The 17,865-nt window shown below is 53.7% G+C and overlaps 4 protein-coding genes across 4 annotated transcripts; 2 read left to right on the forward strand and 2 right to left on the reverse strand.

Moving 5' to 3' along the window:
* The first annotated feature begins 3 nt into the window (after positions 1-3).
* Positions 4-2,065, forward strand: CDEST_01793 (Putative mannose-6-phosphate receptor binding domain superfamily, MRH domain-containing protein). The gene is made up of 4 exons (XM_062917952.1): positions 4-139; positions 192-1,010; positions 1,074-1,614; positions 1,671-2,065. The coding sequence occupies exons 2-4, from the start codon at positions 646-648 to the stop codon at positions 1,815-1,817; spliced, it is 1,053 nt and encodes a 350-aa protein (XP_062774003.1). The 5' UTR covers positions 4-139; positions 192-645; the 3' UTR covers positions 1,818-2,065.
* Positions 2,066-3,563: 1,498 nt separating this feature from the next.
* CDEST_01794 (Putative cytochrome P450) lies at positions 3,564-6,337 on the reverse strand. The gene is made up of 7 exons (XM_062917953.1): positions 5,711-6,337; positions 5,256-5,570; positions 4,681-5,195; positions 4,318-4,617; positions 4,150-4,257; positions 3,932-4,098; positions 3,564-3,872 (listed from the first exon to the last, which is right to left on the reverse strand). The coding sequence occupies exons 1-7, from the start codon at positions 5,907-5,909 to the stop codon at positions 3,692-3,694; spliced, it is 1,785 nt and encodes a 594-aa protein (XP_062774004.1). The 5' UTR covers positions 5,910-6,337; the 3' UTR covers positions 3,564-3,691.
* A 6,645-nt stretch (positions 6,338-12,982) lies between these two features.
* On the reverse strand, positions 12,983-17,806 carry CDEST_01795 (Putative Ap4A phosphorylase 1/2, ATP adenylyltransferase, HIT-like superfamily). The gene is made up of 2 exons (XM_062917954.1): positions 17,546-17,806; positions 12,983-17,467 (listed from the first exon to the last, which is right to left on the reverse strand). Exons 1-2 carry the CDS (start codon positions 17,774-17,776, stop codon positions 16,607-16,609), a joined length of 1,092 nt encoding a protein of 363 aa, XP_062774005.1. The 5' UTR covers positions 17,777-17,806; the 3' UTR covers positions 12,983-16,606.
* CDEST_01796 (Putative SANT/Myb domain-containing protein) lies at positions 14,607-16,254 on the forward strand (the record flags this gene model as incomplete). The annotated part of the gene is made up of 3 exons (XM_062917955.1): positions 14,607-14,846; positions 14,982-16,007; positions 16,069-16,254. The coding sequence occupies 3 exons, from the start codon at positions 14,607-14,609 to the stop codon at positions 16,252-16,254; spliced, it is 1,452 nt and encodes a 483-aa protein (XP_062774006.1).
* Positions 17,807-17,865: the final 59 nt, after the last annotated feature.

Raw genomic sequence — 17,865 nt, forward strand, 5'->3', positions numbered from 1 at the left:
TACTGATATTGAAGGGAGTTCTATCTGATCATGTGCGTTGCAACTGCAACGGCATGCCCCTGGTATGATTGACTAGGCAACTTCAATCTCAAAACCGAATCCTTTCCGTCTTACCTGCAGGCACGGATACGTACTCGTCGTAAGTCGGCTCCCCGCTTAACTTAAATAGCTGACTAAGGCGGCCAAAAAAGTGAGCCGACCACGTGATCTGTGGCTGGAGATCCGCTCCGGAAACTGCAGCCTGGCTGCTGCTCTACTTCCGGCAGTGCTGCAAGGAAGCTCACCCACCAATCAATGCCCGCACTCTGGTCACTCCCGTCATTCCCCTGCATTCGGCGGCTGACGAATTGATGTGACCAAGGTGGCATTCCGCATCTCGACAACCCTCCCTTCGACTGAACTCCGACCACGTTTGCTATCTTCGTTCCTGTCGCACAGCGCACTTGCTGCATCTTTCGCCTCAACATCGATTATCCAGCAGTCGCCTGTTGTCAATTGATGTCGTAGCATCTCGTCGCATCCTGTCGCATCCCGTCGCATCCCACCCTTTTCCGCGCCCCGAGGCGCTTCCAACCGTTGCGAACGAACGTTGACGCTCATTCCAACTCCGGCCCTTCTTCCCCGGCATTGAGCCGAAACATAATCATGCACCTCCCGCATTCCTCGACTTTACTTCTGCTTCTAGCAGCTACAATAGCTCGCGCCGCCGACACTTCAACGCCTTCTACGACTACAAGCCCCCCGGCATGTACTGCAGCATCTAAGAGCGGCACTGGGGCTTTCTATGACTTGAGGCCGGACATCGCCGTCAAGACCGAGGAGGGCAAGTCGTCCAAGGGAAGCGTCACCACAGACTACCACGCTAGAGGTTGGGATTATGGCCGCAACTTCACTCTCAACATCTGCGCTCCTGTCCTTGAAGCGCTTGATGACGTGGAAGGGTTGACAAAGAGCGAGGCCAAGAACGTCAGCGCTTACTACACATACAAGGGGGAGACTTACTCGATAGGGTGAGCATTAAACCAGTTCAACATCGGAACCGAGTGGGAGCTAGCTGACAATGGCAATTTCAGCTCATCGTCTATGGACATTCAGAGTCGAGGGCGTATACTAGTTCTCCAGTACAAGAACGGCTCGCCCTGCGACAAGTCCAAGTCCAAGTCCAAGCGATCCAAGGCCCACGACGGCGCATCTTATAACAAGTATTCCGACGACGACGAAACGACGGCTTCTAGCTCCTTCGGCAAGAGCGAGAAGAAGGTTTCGGCTGAAAAGGACGACTCAGATTCGACCCCCCGTCGCAAATCAGCCACTATCTCGTTCCACTGCGATACCGAGCAGGTCGGCGGAGCCGCCCACATCTCTTTCGTCGGCTCCGACCCGGATGATTGCGCCTACTTCTTCGAGGCTCGTTCGCAGCACGCTTGCCCGCGTGCGGAGCCCCATCAACCGGGCAGCGTCGGTCCCGGCAGCGTCTTCGCCATCATCTTCGTCATTGCCGTCCTCGTCTACTTTGGCGGTGGCGTCTTCTACCAAAGAACTGTTGCGCATGCACGCGGCTGGAGACAGCTTCCCAACTACAGTCTATGGGCCGGCATTTGGAGCTTTGTCAGTGTACGTAGATGACCAGCAGTCTCGATCTCTCTAGACCCGTATTGACTGCTGTATAGGACATCTTCGTCATCGCAACGTCTTCATGTGCCCAACTTCTGCCCGGGAGGCGGGGATACAGTCATCTGTCTGGGTCACCGAGCAGACGCAACCGCGAGGACGAGAATCGGTTGATAGATCAGTTGGACGAGGAATGGGACGACTAGGCTGCGAGGATGAGGAACGGGACGACTAGGCTGCGAGAATGAGCATCGGCTGATAGGTCGGATCGATCAGGAGTGGGACTAACACATCGCGCGAAGGCCATCTATCTTTTCTTCCCATTGGCACGGATTGTTTATTGGAGCTCCGGGATTTTTTCGCGGGATATAAGTGAGTCGTAGGCAACCACCCTAGATACCCCGTGTGAACATATATATACATAGACGATTCATGATTTCCACTATTAGGGACACGCTTCGAGGAGTCTCCTTTTCGAGACGTTAAGTCGCCGAGCCATTGTGATATGCCAAACGTTGCAAAGGCGCAGATACATTTCATGTCTCCAGCCAAGATCCTGACGACAAATTGTTTGTCAAGCCACTAAAACTGGGGAAAGGGGGGGGGGGGGTTTGTTAAGCCATCAGCAGACACGCAGAGGTTATTGGGAATACATTGTCTTGCAAGCTGGACCGGATTCATCCCCTGAAGGATGCCAAGTCCCAAGCAAACAATCCTTGGACTGAGCATTTCCACCGCTTCATGCAAGAGCTCACCGTCTACATGTCTCCCACGCGACGGGACCTGCGAGTTACTCGATCGAGCAAGGGAAGGCTGCCGTGGAAGACAAACCGCATGATTGATCCGCTTACTGTAAGCACTACTCAGGTAGCTTGGGAAACCGAGACTGTTCTTGGAACGGCCGCCCCCCTATCTGCAAATTTCAAGAGGAGATGCCCAAAAGACAATTTGTCGGCGCGGGCGTGGTTGAGCTGGTTTGTGATGTTGGCTGAAAGCCCCTGGCAAAGGCTAGACCAGATCGAACCCCAACTACCTCCAGAATGTCACTGGAAGGCATCGTGCTGAAAACACCCCTGTTGCCAACAGACCGCCGGCCCAAATCACTCCCGGCTTTTCGCCCTTTCATCGCATGCCGAAAAGACGGACCAACTGCAAGACGCGCTAGGAACGGCGAAAGGATGGAAAACCCCATTCCAGTGCCGGTAGAATACGGCACAGGGCACCTTAGTTTCGAGCAATCAGACCAGCCCTGCGCTCGTTCCAATGTCCAACATCTGCCAAGACTCGGTAGGGGTTGGCGCCAACGGCCAGCTTTCTTGTCGATACATGGACAGGGTTCGCCAACACGTGGGGAGATCACGCATGCCGCTCACAACCATCGCCCCAGTTCAAGGCGTTTGCTGGCGATACGCCCCGGCTGTTCATATTCAGTCATATTGAAGGGTAAAACAGTATTATGGGGCATTCTGCTGATGGACGCAGCGGGTAGGGGCAGATAACGAGCTTCAGTCACCGTGCCACTGCCCACTGGCGCAGCTGCTGGCTGGTTTACACGGCCCTACCGGGGATTTCCATCCCATGAGCTTGGCTGGTGGGTAATCCGCAACCGGTCGTTTATGAAGCAGCAAACCTGCCCAGACCACATGTCGCGGGCTTGACGGGAGGCCTTACGGCAGTGGGATTTGTGAATGAACGCTGCAGAGCTGCAGAATTCGGGGCAAGTTTGTGAACCCTCCGCAGCTGTGGCTTTCACAATAAGAGCGTCCCAAGAAACTTGACTAGAGACAACCAAGTGCTTTTCGTGTACTACCGTCATGTCACGATCAGGGACTCCGGGGACATATGTTTGTTTGTTTTCGTCGGTCCAGCCGGGAGCACAGCAAGCACTCCAAGCCGTAGGAAGCAACAAACCAACCAACAAAACTGTGGCGCATTGTCAACTGGAGCAGATTGGGGGTTCTAAGAATGTATTTGCAAAACAATACGGTAGTCTCGAAGTGGGTGGTTCGTGTGTGGATGACAACTAGAGCGTAAAAGACTGCAGAGGGGAATAGTATTGGTGAAGCAAATTTCGTAACCGCTATGAATCGCAACTGAACCGCGGATTCAAACGAACCCTCATGTAACCCTCGTGGCCCTTCTTGGGGTATGTACTCAAGTACCTGTATCCTTCAGTTCTATCGAGCTTCTCATTCCACAACGTAATGTTGAAGTTGTAGACAAGGAATGCGACCGTCTTGCGCAGGACCTTGTTCGCGATTCTGGTAACGCTAGGTCAGTAAAAGAGCCCATCGAGGTGTAAGTCGTTGAGAAAACGTACTGCTGTCCCAGACATGTCCGGGTGCCGGTTCCAAACGTGACAGAATGACTGCGGGCTGCCTTGGACTCCTCGCTATACCCAAGCCACCGCTCGGGCTTGAAGGTGTCCGGCTCGGGGAAGAGCTCGGGGTCGTGCTCGAGCAAGTGCAGGGTAAAACTGAGGCTGGTCTGCAGTTGGTTAGCGCAGCTCGCGTAGACGAAACCCGAGAGAATTCTTACCATTGCAGGAATTATTGTGCCGTGATAGTCGATGGGTGTTTGGCTCTGTCTCGGTTGCCGATGCCAGCCTGGCGAGCTCAACCTGGTCGACTCTTTGCATACTGCGTCCTGTGGTCTCGGGAGTAAGAAGATGCCCTGTCAATGATATATACCGACAGAATGACGTACAAGGTATTTCAGGCTAAAAATCTTCTGGTCTCTCCACACACGATGGCCGTACGTTCCGATGTCCAGGGTATCGAGTTCGGCCCGAATCTTCTTTACGCATTCCGGATTCTTGACCAGATGATGAACCACGAATGTCAGATTGCTCAGGAGCGACTCATTGCCGATGAAGATGGCCTGCGACGACTCTTGTACCGCGTGAGTCTCGTTTCCAATCTCGTTGAAAATCCGTGAAAGGATACCCTGATGGCTGTTCTCGTCATCCCAAGACTTGACGATTGGTCGGAGGTGTGAAGCAACCAGCTAATCAAGATGTCAGCAACAAAGTCTCCAGATGGATGGACTTTGACACAGGAGATGGCTCACTTCATCAAGCCAGCCGAGAGGCGAGTAGGACCGAATAGCAGGAAAGACATCGAGCATCATCTTGAGGGGTGGCATGCACCGAAAAGTCGTGGCGAGATCGATGGCACTGAAGGCGCGCGTGGTGTCGTGGACGGCTCCCAAATCATAGTTCTTCAGCCATCCGTTGTCCTCTTCGGTGACGTAAGAGAGCATGACATCGTTGGTGTAAGCCCAGAGGAAGTGAGTCAGGTTGACTGCCTCGGTGTCCATCGCGGCATCCGTGAGGCGCGAGTGCAGGGATTCGATGTGTTTGTCCATTGTTGGGGCAAATTCGGCGAGAGTCTGCCCCGAGAAAATAGGGCGCATGGACGCTGCCCTCTTTGAATGGTCACTAGGGCTGACCAGACCTCCAAGAAGCTTGTTGAGAATGCCGTAGTAGTTGTCGCACTTCAGGAGATCCGGGCGTTTGTGGTGCTCCAAGCTGAATTTGTGATCGATAAAGTGAAGCTCGTTGGGCCCGATCCTGACGACGGGTCCTATGGCGGAGCGTTAGGCATGCAAAATTCAAAATCTCAGCCCGGATCATAGGGTCATACCATATTGTTCATGTAGTGAGACAAGATTGTCGAGCCAGTCATTCTTGATCAGGACATGGTAAGCCTCGTAAAGCTTGGTGATGCCAGCCATTCGCGGCCCAGGGAAGTTGGCAAGAGGACAGAGAAAGGCCCGCCATATGTACTTGGCGACCAGGTAGATGAGGATTGGGGAGAGAAGTCTGATCCAGTAGTTTTCAAGACTCAACGTCGTCTGAGAAGCGAAAATCCAGGCCATGATGATTGCGGTCTCGGTGTTGATTTCTGTCTTGTGCTCTTTGTGAAACCACGTTCGACGTCTGGGGAGAGAGCCCAAAGCTTTATACACATATCAGTAACTGACTGTCTGTTTTGAAGAGATTTGATATTCAAGGTGCGCATTGGATACACACCTTGAACGGAAGTGATACGGCCGTGGCCAGGAACAACGTGAAGCTTGTCCAAGCTGGTTTGCTTACCAGGAGTAGCCACGCCACTTTGGCTGCAGAGATATGTTTGCGTGATTTCGCGTTCACCGCTCAAAAGATCTGGGATAGAGAATCTTTGACACCCAGGATAACAAGGCCAATCAAAGCCTTGGTGTTGGTTCGAAACTGAGCTGCAGAGCTGACCGAATCCAGCTTTCCAAGACCAAACTGCAGGCAAACACGCAAACATGTCGTCCGCATCAATAGGCGGCCCCTAAACGACTTAGTCGGACCCGGGAACTTGGATTAAACCAACTTACTCCATCGTGATCGGACAGGTCTGCGTCGACAGAGCGACTGGACTGCAGTGTTGCAACTCGGCGCGGCTGTGTTCCCCAGTGGCACCCCTCTAACTCCTCCGCCATCATGTGGTCGAACCCGCATTCAGCACTTAAACCTGGTGAGCAGTAGGGCAGAAGCCCGGGAGGAGGCGGCACGGACTGCGTCAAGGTCGCATGTGTCATTGCAGTCCGGTCATGATGGATTCTGAGGGGGGGGGGGGCGGCGATATTGGACTCGGGACAAATCGAAGATGAGGTGGAAGGAGATGGGTTGACAAACAGCAAATAATCACAGCTCGGCCGTCTTTCACATTGGTTGGTAGAAACGAAACATCGGAAGACACGGAAACAGAGGCAGAAACAGAGACGGCTTCAACCAAGCCAGCAGTTCCACCATCTTTAACGTCCGTCACGACAGCCAAAACCTCTTGTGATGCGACGAACATGGACAAGCGCGAAAGCAAAGCCCCTTCGATCGAGTCCCTGTTTATCGCAATGCCAAGATCACCACCACTAGTTGAGACGTCACCGCCATGCAAACCATGCCGTTTTTTGCTTTCTCAAAAACAGCTTATCTCTCTTTCCTTCATAATCGGAGTCAGGGCTGCGGGGTTCAGGCACAAGTCAGGAACGGCAAACACAAGCTTCAATGTATGTCAAAAGAGAATCGCAGGCGCAAAAGGCGACAGATCCGGGCTTTGGAGGCCGATTTGGCTTCAAGGTATGTTTCATGGCCCCATTTATTGAAGCCTTGTCGAGCAATCAACTGCCTACGGCCACGTTAAGCTTTTTGTTTCACCAAGCAAATCCAAACTTTCCCCTGAACTCTGTAGACGACACTTTCCACCATCTTTCTCGGAGATCCAATCATAGGAGATTTACGGTTCTCCAAGATGTCCGTGGCCGTCGGGTTCGGGGCCCGATAATGCTGACAGACTCGCTCGTAATAATGGACATACCGGCCAGCGAGCGACGAGTTGGCTTGCCTGCCCCTCTGGGTTGGACAACGATCATGGGCGATCCCAAAGGGCCGGGTTGTGTCACACCATATGGGTTGCCACGAGCTGACAGGCAACCCTTACCTTATGGGACCGAGTTCCTTGCATCAAACGCGGCAGCCCACGCGTTAGTGGAAGTGTCAAGCTGCGATATACCATGATTGACAGGTCCAGAAGCCGCTCGAGGGAAACGAAAACCGTATACGACCGGCCTTCCCAGAACTCTGCTTCTTATAAACATGATTGCGGCACGTTACCCCTGACCATGACTAGTGCAGATCGCTTTGACGATCTCCGCTCCCCCGTACTTCTGACCCCATGCTTCTTTAATTTTGTGCATGAAGCTACGGGAACTGAGTGCCGAGGTTTTTATCTCTCATTCAGGAATTCCACTGTGATGACCGGCTGGTTTGTCGACTTTCAACGGCCGCATTAGCTGTGCGTTTACCCATAGAGAAGTCGAGGCGGCTGGTAGCCATGCATCTAGATCCCGCTGACTCGAACCGATTTCAGAGACTCATCATCATCATCATACAAGATCAGAGCTTTGAGGCTTGATGGTACCGAATTTCGACGGATGCCTAGTTTTCCGAGTCGGGGCTTCTTGGGGAAACTTGGATCACTCCGAGTCTCACGGATTCCGCCCAGGTCACTACTATCCAAAAGAAATCTTTCAAGGAATCGAGATACCATAGCTGCCACTCAGTCCATTGTTCCGCGTCAGGAAAATCTGCCGTCCGCTTTGATGGGACCTTGCATTCACACTATAAATACGGAACACTCCTTCATAGTTTACGAAAGAGGTAGTTCAGAGCAAACTTACCGAAGCAAACGGACCAACTCATTGAGTGAGAGCTGGAAGCTGTTTCAAAACCCTCCCCCAACTGACAACTAAAAATGTCGTAGTCTCGTTAGGTTTTCAGGACCTAGAGACTGTACTATTGCAGACTGTGTACTCTCGGAATGCCACAACGCTGTAATCATGAGAGTTTCTCGTTAGCTCAATCGCTAAACATTCACAGCAAGGCGCCGTGGCGTTTTCCTCGAGGGTATTCTCATCAACTATCGCAGATCTCGATCAGGCTGTTCATTTCCAGCGGCAGATTGGCAACGGGCTGTCCGTAATGCTTTCCACGGACACTGGTCCCTGCAGTTCCGTGTGTACTCGGCCCAACTCCACATGGGGAACCCAAAAGGGCCTGGCCGGCGCTTGAATTGCTTTTTTAGCGGGCACCTGCGGACGCGGCCCTGCGTGGCAAGACGAATTTCGCGTATGAATCATGGCTCGCAATTGGTTTTTCGCTCGGCGAAGGCGATGATGGAAAAGCTAAAAGAGTAACAGCATACTGTCCATGGAGGGGTGTGTCTCACTCTCGACGAATTTCAGATGACACTAACGATGCACTTGCGAAGCTTTACGGAAGTTTTCCGGAAAGAAATCATGCCCGAATTCATCCTAGGTCAGGTAAACCTGGCTGAAGGACAATACTTGATTGGACCCGAATCCAGGGCTGTCCGACTTCAACTCCCCTTCTGGCGCAGTGGTCTTGGTTTTAACACACGAGAGGTGTGTTATTGAGAGATCGCGATGCGCAGTTAGATCAAGACGGTTGTGGCGAGAGGCTACATGAGAAAACATGGCAAGCGTTCTTCGTCGAAGGGAAGTGGCTCTCATTGTATTTTTGGTATCTACCGATCAATGGTCATGGCCTGTTCAGCCGTCATCTGACTTCAGTCTTTCCTGAAACACAAGACGGCCGCCATCATCCAGTGCCTCACAACTGACCAGCTAACTTGCTTTTCCAGTTGGCCGGTTGGCCCTTGGGTCGTGGTCAACACTCCAGCCTCGACGTCTCAAACAGCCTAGTCACATTCGTTCCGCGGTTTGGTTGAATTCGCCACGTAAAACGTGGTGTGTTTGAGTACCAGTAGCGCCATTTCCATGTAACCAAACATCGAGCCGACTCGTTGATATGGTTTACAATGCTCTCAAGTATCGTGAAAGCGAGACCGGGACGTCGTCGCCATCTGGGATTCAGGGAAACCAAAAAAAAAAAAAAACCTAAAAAAAAAAAAAAAAAAAAAACTGTTGTGCTCTCTATTTCTCGGTCCCAAGAAGCCGAGTATGCTTCCCTCATCCTTGAAGAAACATTGTATTCAACTCTTCTGGATCGCTTTCAAAATTCTTTACTGGGTCACACTGAGTGTTGTTTAAGTTCCGAGTAAGTGCACATCCATCTTTGCTTCAACAGCCCTGAATCACGCTGTGAATGCCCTTGGAATCACTAGTACTCCGATTGGGCTGGTTTCTTCGACTGATCAAGATGTCAAACTACAAGCCAGCCAAGGACTGTCGCCAGTGTCGTGTAGAGTCAAGATTCCGAAGCTATCCTCGATGCCGACAAAAAGATACACTGCAATATCACCAGGTTACCTCCATTTAAGCTTTGATAACCCCGCATGCACATCTTATTGCCTAAAAAAAGCCCATGTTCTCGTTCCATCAACAGACGAAGCCATATCAGGAAGGCTGTGCTGAATGGCGCCAACGGGAACTCATAGCATTGTTCCCAAGGCCTCTATGATTGAATTACTCTCAAATGAACCTTGGAAAACGAGGGACTGATTTGAAAGGAAAGTAGATACGACGCACAATTCGTGAACATGGGTGCAAGGGGGCGACGGCTGACAGCACAGTGGGTTCGTCGGGGTGGCGTTTGCTGCTTGCACCAGCCATCAAACAGTATTCGCAAATAGGAGGCCAGGAGCTCGAAATGTTTCTATATGATTGCCGGCAGGTACAATTAAATGTAAAAATCTGATATTTGACTTAAAGATGGCGAGAAATCGTGCGACACAGCATTGTAGAGTTCCATCATGATGGCCCGAAGACTGGAGGGGAGGGTTCCTCTAAGCACTTTGAAGTTCTGCTATGGAGTAACTGTCATCGGAAGAAAGATAGAATGAGGACATATTGGTTTTTTTGGGACAAGAAAGGTAGCCTCCACGGAGGCATCCGAGAGACAGCCTGCGGAGGGGAGCAAGAAGGAGAAAACGCCCAGTGTGTCGTTGACTTCTGCTGGGAGTTGGAAGCTGGAACGTCGAATACTCTGTCCAATATCACCAATTGTTGCTTTCTTCTTCTTCTCAAACTTCCCAAAGCGTCAGCCGAACCTCACAGAGCCCGTTTGAAGCAGCGTCAATGGACATGGATCCAGTCAAGTCTTGAATATAGAATTCGGTAGAGGAAGAACCGTGCCATCCTGCACTTCTTTTCGCAAAACACAAACACCCCCCGTCGTCTAGTCCATGCCCCCTCCTCCCGATCCAATATCCCGAAGCTCTCATATGCGGGCGATCTAGTCTCAATTTGCCTCGAGATCATCTAGATGACAGGATCCTGACTAAACTCCCCCTCCCCTTCACCCTGGACAGGCTTCCACCCAACACCATGGCAAAGCGGATGTTAGTAGCATGAGGCCATGGGGCTCTCGGCGGCCACGCCAGCACCATCAGCTCATTTCCCAGTTCGATCTCTGACCCCTTCCCGATCTGATACGTGCTGCCGTGAGCCGCCGTCATGACTTCGAAGCTAACGGGACCCGACTTATGACAGGTCTCAAATCATATAGCAGTGAAACGTTGTTACTGGACGGCGTTGCCGTTCCGCAGCCATGCCAGTTCGGTTGGGTGATTGTGGCCGTCAACCCCCCCCTGCCGGTACGCATCATTGTCGAGCAGAAGAACCGCATTAGGTCCCACCCTTCCCTCTTGTACGAACACACTGAACAGTCTGCAGAATCGTGTACGCACACTCCCCCGTGTCACATTTTCGTGCCCTTGGGCTCTCCATCCCTCCACAACTGGAAGGTGGAAGATTCTCAATCCAAACCAGGTGGTTATCGACACGCAGAGGTCATTTCAAGGATGGGGGCCAGGGGACACGGCCACGGACGGGAACGGGCGATCCGGACTAGCGTATGCAAGCCGTTGTTTTTTTCTTCTTTTTTTTCTTGCTTTTTTTCTTCTTTGGCCGCTGAGTTGTTGGCTCTGCATGCCCACGCGCATCGACATGCAGGTTTGTGTATGCGAGCCCCAAGAGCCTGCATGTTGAACATTTGATCTGGTGTAAGAACGACCGGTGATGGCTAGTGAGCTGGCTGTACATGAACGCCTCCCGAACCTTTGAGGGGCGGGAGTAGGTTGCTGAGGTTCATCTTTTCTTGGGCAGCTCGCTGGGCAATTGGTAAGTTGTCCTTCTCGGACTCTGGCTCGTTATCTGTCAAAGACTTGGGGGTGGGAAGAAAAGAAAAATGAATGTTTTCCAGAGCAGCCTTTTGTTGAGTGGATGCAAACAGGAGCTGGCTCCGTCCCGTCCGCCTCCCATCGGCATCCGATATCTCGTTCCCCAAGATGAATCAATGGATCGACCCAAGCTCCTCTCTGACCACTGCAAACCGGAAGATGAGTTTTCATCTCGATTGCCTCTGGATGAAGATGGGATATGACAAGTCATGATCTTGTCCAAACATGCTCTCCTCTCCACCGGGCGAGGAAGGGGGGGAGGGGCCAAGTTGCTCTCCTCGCCTCCGTTTCCTCACCATAATAACGACCCAATCCGCTCATGGCCCGATTTGCTCACGTACATGCCCAACGATACGGGACCTCTCAGACATGTCGTCTGCATATTGTATGCGGCCGCGGGCCAGCAGTACAACTGGGTCTCTCAAACCCCACACGCCATGCAAGTTTCCTGACATCCTTGTTTTCTCCCTTAGCCACGACCACCCCATGCCCAAGAATCGGAGATGCTGGCCCGGGGAAGCTGCCATATTGCCGGCATGCAGTGTATTCCTAAAGCGCACCATACGCGGACCACGATCCCAGCCCTGTCACGGCGCCGGGTTAATGGGAAGAGGTACACTCCATGTGCCCGCAATATTACACAGAAGGAATGGAAGCGGATTCGTTCAAGGTGGGGGATGTTTCTTTTCTCCAGTCTAGTTGCCTCTATTGTGAGTGAGGCACTTCGCTTTCATTCTCTTTAGCTTGCCGATCATCCTTGGAAGAATGTGAAACAAGGGACACAATCTATGAAGAGTCAGAACTATATGTTTCTTCCGTTTCACCGAAGACGCATGATCGCGGCGGGTGCCTCATGGGATCCGGGCAAGGAAACGGGTTCAAAGTGACGTGGCGGCGCGCCTCTCTCCCCAGTCCCCACAGCTGATCTAGGTCTCATCGTCAGCAAGCAACCAACGTCCAGAACACTTTCCGGCCGAATGATTCTGCCATGGTATCCTCCTCCTTCTCCTATCCTTTCTATTCCACTGATAGAGAGGACAACACACTGCGGAGTGAGTAGTAAACAGCCATCCCCTCTCCACCCCCCCCTTCCACCCCTCCCCATGCAAGCCATACTGGGCCAAGCCGTGGCAAATCAACAGGCCAAGAGATCCAGCCGGGCCCAGTAACAACAGTAACCGAGCTCGGGGCTCCGGCCGACTGTCCAAGCCACCACGGCCGCTATGCTTACCAGGGCCGGGTAAGAGGGTCTTTTCCTGCATGAGCCCGGTCTCCTCTTTTCTTTCCTTTTTCTTTATTTTCTCTCTTCTGCGAGGGCGGGCCCAAGGTACCGGGATTAGAACAGCCCAGGTATGCAGAAATCTACGGATGGTAAGAGATGGAGGAGAGAGGGGAGAGAGAGAAAGGGTCTGAGGTCTGCCACCTGCATACAGACACCAAACGCCTACGACCCCTGGCCATGACGAACGGGTCTGCCATCTTTCCTCCCACCCCCTTTTCCCCTGCTACTCTTGCCACCCAGTAGTAAACGCTCTCCGTGAGGTTTAGGCCAGGGACGAGAGAAAACCCGGGATCGGGAGGGACCCAGCCGCTCTGGCCCGGGACGATCTCATTTGGGGCAGGGATTCGGTAGCGGTACAAGCGTGTCATATATCATGGATATGCAAATCAAGTCAGGCCAGATTCAGCCAAATTCGCCGACGATGAGGTGGGACCCACGGCTCGGCGATGGTAGATGACCTACCTTGCCCTCTCGAAGCGTATTCCGACTACCCGTCTGTAGATTGAAAAGACACGGCCTGGACCGCCCCTCCAAGTCCCATTCCATCCATCCGCGAGGGCACTGCACACAAACAACGCACGCTCGCCTACACGTGCTCCGGGCCGCAGGTTCGGCCACCGTCTACCATGCATAAAGTCATGTTTGGCGGGGGGCAGACGAGAGTCAAGAGGCTGAAATCTGACAACTTTGACAACCCCGGCCCTTTCCAGTCGAGCAGAAGCCGCATCTTGATCCCAGGGATACATACATACGCAGATAGAATTCGCCAGAGTCACCAAGAGAACCACCGCCGCACAGCTCCCGTCATGTCCATCTCTCGCCCGGGGGGCGGCCGGATCGGCAGCCGGATGGCAAAAGCGTGCCGGCTTCGGATACGCATGCTGCTCGAAAGGGATCCGGCGAGGTCCATCAATCTCATGTATGAGGCTCGTTCTGGGTCAGTCATCTCGCGCGGGAGGCAGGAGACCAGGGGAGTGGGATAGTTCATGGATGATGAGAAGGGGAAGGATGAGGAGAGTGATTTCCATCGTCCCGCGGGTATCTGGGTTGATCGAACCTCGAAAGACGAGGGGGATGCATCGGCTCAGTGTCGATTCTCTGTCCCCCTCCCGTATCCAACGTGCTTGAAAAAGAACGCCTCTCCCGTCAAACCGAGTTGATGTCTTGATCCATCAACAACAATCAAGCAGCCCGTCCACCCGTCCGTCTTTCTGTTTTCCCTCTTATCATTCTTATCACCGTGTGTCCTTCATTCTTCTCCCGAGATCTCCATTCCCTCGTCTCGGCCTCTGTGGTGGCTCGCTGTCCTATCTTCGCACACACCCGGTTTCCCAGCCTCCCTGGCTCTTGAATGGTTATCGTATCACAACTCCTGACACCCGACCTCCCCTTGAGCTCGAGCCGCAAGTCGGACCTCTTCGTCCACAGTAACCGAACGGGATTTTGTCTCTTCTCATTGGCCACCCAGACATCCTAAGCACCCCATCCATCCATCGATTCGTCCGTCTGTCCATCTATACATCCGCTTGACGGCTGGCAGAACGGGAGATAGAGAGAGGGAGAGCGAGAGAGTGAAAGAACAGGTTCGACCTTGCCACCCGTCCGCTGGTAGCCGTGGATCATCCGTCCACCTATACCGCTCTTCTTCCGTCGCGACGAACACCATATAGGTTTTGTAGGCATCCGAAGAACACCACGGGATCCCACGCCGCATTCTGCATCTCTCCCACAGGGCCACCAATACCACCAGCCGCCCACAACTCTTCATTGACCGCCGAAACCATCCCCACATCCTCTCCTTCTTCAACGCGCCGGAAGACGACATCGTGCGTGCGTGCGAGTTGAGACAAGCCGCAGAGCACCGATAGAACCCCATCGTCAGACGAAGGAGCGGTGAGAGGAGTTAGGACCCAGAGGAGTCGTCGTCGTCGTCGTCGTTGTCGTCCACGACATCCCGTCTCTGTCTTCCCGTGAGAGGTGAAGCTCCTCGACGCTTGGCCGAGGTCCGTCCTTCATTCAAAATGTTTATGAACGCCCCTCCCCGTTTGGGCTACCATGGTTTGGACGTCTTCGCCTTTGAACAGGACATGAAAGCCAGAGCTCAACAGCGCTTCAACGACCGACGCCAGAGGAAGTTCTTCGTGCGAAACTGCAAGTTTCCTTTGAGCCACAACGGTAGACCGACACAGCAACCGGGAGTCATGGCAAGCGAGGATTGGTCTTTGGCCAGCGTACCGGACGGAATCCAAGACAGCTTCGAGGTGCGTTGGCGGCTTCTCTCCCCTTTCTCATTCCCTCCCCTCCCCTTCCCCCCTTTTCTTTTCCGTTCGCTCCCCAACGCCTCATCTGATATGTGATCAAAACCGCCGTTACTGACGTTAGTCCCCGTGATTCAGGCCCAGCAGCTTAGGAACAGATATCTGGCTGGCACCGCGGGTAGCCCCTACGCTGACCATGATCATGGCATCTATTTTCAGAGAGCCCAGCGGCTTGATGGCTCTTTGGGCAACAAGCGAACCGTCGTGGACCATACCCATCTCTGGCAGCCGCCATTTGGAGTCCACGACGTGAACGACATCCAGTCCATGTTCGCACCAATGCAATATCAGTTCGACATGGCCCCCATGGATGGCCTTCACATGCCATTATCAAACGGCATGGGCCAGGGCATGCCCACATCCTCTCCAGAATTTGCTTCTTCGGACGCTGGTACAAGTTTCGGGAGCTTCTCGTCGTGCTCCTTCGCCTCGGCCGACGGCTCTGGCATCATCACCAGTCCCTCGGACCAGTTCGATTACGCCCACTCGCCCTACACCAACTCGTCAATGGTACACGAGGACCTCCACAACAACATCAAGAGAGCTCCTCCATCGCCGCCGCCCTTCTCCGAACCGGCTCCTCTCCACTTCTTTGTGACGTCGCAGGAACAGCTTGTCGAGGGCCAGTGCCATATGGATGGTCACGAAGAGGCAATGCGGGCTGCCGTGCTGGAGAATCAAGGCGGCTGCAACGGCATCAAGGCCGATCCAGCAACCCTGCACATGCTGTCGTCGAGGCCACGAAGGGAACTTCCCGATCAATCGCGGTCGTCGCGGACGGGTCCAGGCAGTTCGTCTCGCCGTCGAGGTTCCCTGTGTCGCAAGCAGTCCGTATCCGCCGCCGCTGCACACAAGTCAGAGCCGCGGCCGACGCAGTCAAAGCAGTCAAAGCCCTGCCCGGCACAAGCCTCTCCGATGGACCCCACGGAGCGTTCGGCCAAGGACGAATACCTGCTCAAGGCCAAGCAGGAAGGGCTGACGTACCGCGAGATCCGAGTCAAGGGCAATTTCACCGAGGCCGAGTCGACGCTTCGCGGTCGATACCGCACGCTCACGAAGAACAAGGAAGCGAGGGTCCGGAAGCCCGAATGGACCGACAAGGACGTGAGTATCCCCATCTCATGACGTTTGTTTTCAGGGCTCGTCTGACTATTCTGGGCTGCAGGTTCATCTGCTCCAGAGGGCCGTCCGTAAGTTCGCCAAGGGCAACGATCCGGCCTCAACCAAGATCCCTTGGAAACAGGTGGCCGAGTACATCCAGCGGAACGGCGGTTCGTACCTGTTCGGAAACGCCACCTGCCGCAAGAAATGGGACGAGCTCGTCTTAGCCGCATTGGAGGGCCATATGTAAGGGTTCAGAGCGACGAACTGACGGTGTCAGTGTCGATGAGGATATTAGTGTTGGTGCGGGCAGGGTTTGGTTGGGCCTGCCTGCTACATCGGGAGATCGGGGGAGCTGTAGGATTTCGACAAGTGATATGTCGACGCCAACGACGACGGTAACCTAGGATGCCGAGTAGGTTGGCTGATTTCCATGTTTGTACTCAATTAGTTAGACGCCTGCCGCTGGGCAAAATGTTTGCTTGCGTATACGTTTGGTTGCAAGGCGTGTGCATGTGTGTACGTGTGTAGATGTGTAGATGTGTGTTTGCCCCGTCTTTTTCCTTTTGTTTTTCTCTTCTTTTCCTTTCCTCTGCCTTACTTCAAAGCTTTCTACTATGACACGCATCTGCGGGGATGCCAATCTTGGACAGAACCTGCAGCAATTGGATGGTGCCATTGGTTTCTGCCTTCAGCGCGTTCCATTCAATTTCGTTCTTGACCAGCGCCGTTCCCGCCAGGACCGTCCCGTTAAGGCTGAGCTTGCCCACCGGCGTTCCGTCCTGAAAGATGGCTGCCCCCTCGGCCAATCGGGGCAAGACGACCAAACGGTCACTAGTCATGGCAAGGTTGTAGCTGATGGAGGCGTCGCCGTTGCCGGGGTCGTCCACCGCGCCGATGTGGGCCTTGACCGCATCGACGGCTGACTTGAAAAGCGACAGATAGATGACATGCAGCTCCTCGGGTGTCATGTCAGGGTGGATCTTGTCTGCAAAGATTGAAAATGGCAGCCCGGGGAAGTCGGACGAGCCAAGCTGCTTCGCCAACACATCCCACCGCGAGTCATCCTGCAGCCCATCCTTCATCCGCGCGACTGGCAACAGCTGGATGTGACGGTGTGGTTGGCTCGCCCCCGAGTGCGGGCCGCTGTTGAAGAAAGCGTAGAGCTCGCCGTCCCCGTGGTACCGCCTGTATGCCTCAATGCAGGCATACGCTGCCGCCAAGTCATCGGGTTCGAGAAGATGGTTCTGCTGCTTGAAGGCCTTGGTAGCCAAGATGAAGTGTTCAGGGACCACCGCGAACTTGTTCAAGACCAGATTGTGGCTCGACTCGGGCAGGTCGGTAATGAACAGCGGGCCCTTCTCAGGGCTCTCGAACGGATCGAAGGGTTTGTGTAGCTCGTCGGGCTTCGGTCTCGGTGCGGCCGGCTTGTTTGCTAGGGCTGGGGAGAATCTCAGCTGGAACTACAACGAAGAGTTAGTCAAGGTTGTATACATGCAAGACATAGGCGCGGCGACGCACACGAGGAGACAGGGACTTACAGGGACTGAATTCGCGTCGAGGACGGTGGCCTGGGTCGCAAAGTAGGTCAGGTCACCGTTAGAGCGAGCCTTGGCGAATGCGGCTTTGACGAGCTCCGGCAGGTTTGCTGGGGCCTTGATAGGCGACATGTCTTCGTGTTGCGCAAGTCCCGAATGGTTGCTGGTGAGGACAATGCGACTTGCAAGGTGGTGTTGCCAGGTTGTAGGTATGTAGAATGAAAATGAGGTCATCGTCGCAACAGCAGCAGCAGCAATAGCATGATCACCAGAAGAAGTACGTACCGGAGTGGGCAAGGAACCCCACCTCGGCCCCCCCCCCC

Source organism: Colletotrichum destructivum, chromosome 1 (assembly GCF_034447905.1).
Source record: "Colletotrichum destructivum chromosome 1, complete sequence".
Classification (NCBI taxonomy): Eukaryota; Fungi; Ascomycota; class Sordariomycetes; order Glomerellales; family Glomerellaceae; genus Colletotrichum; species Colletotrichum destructivum.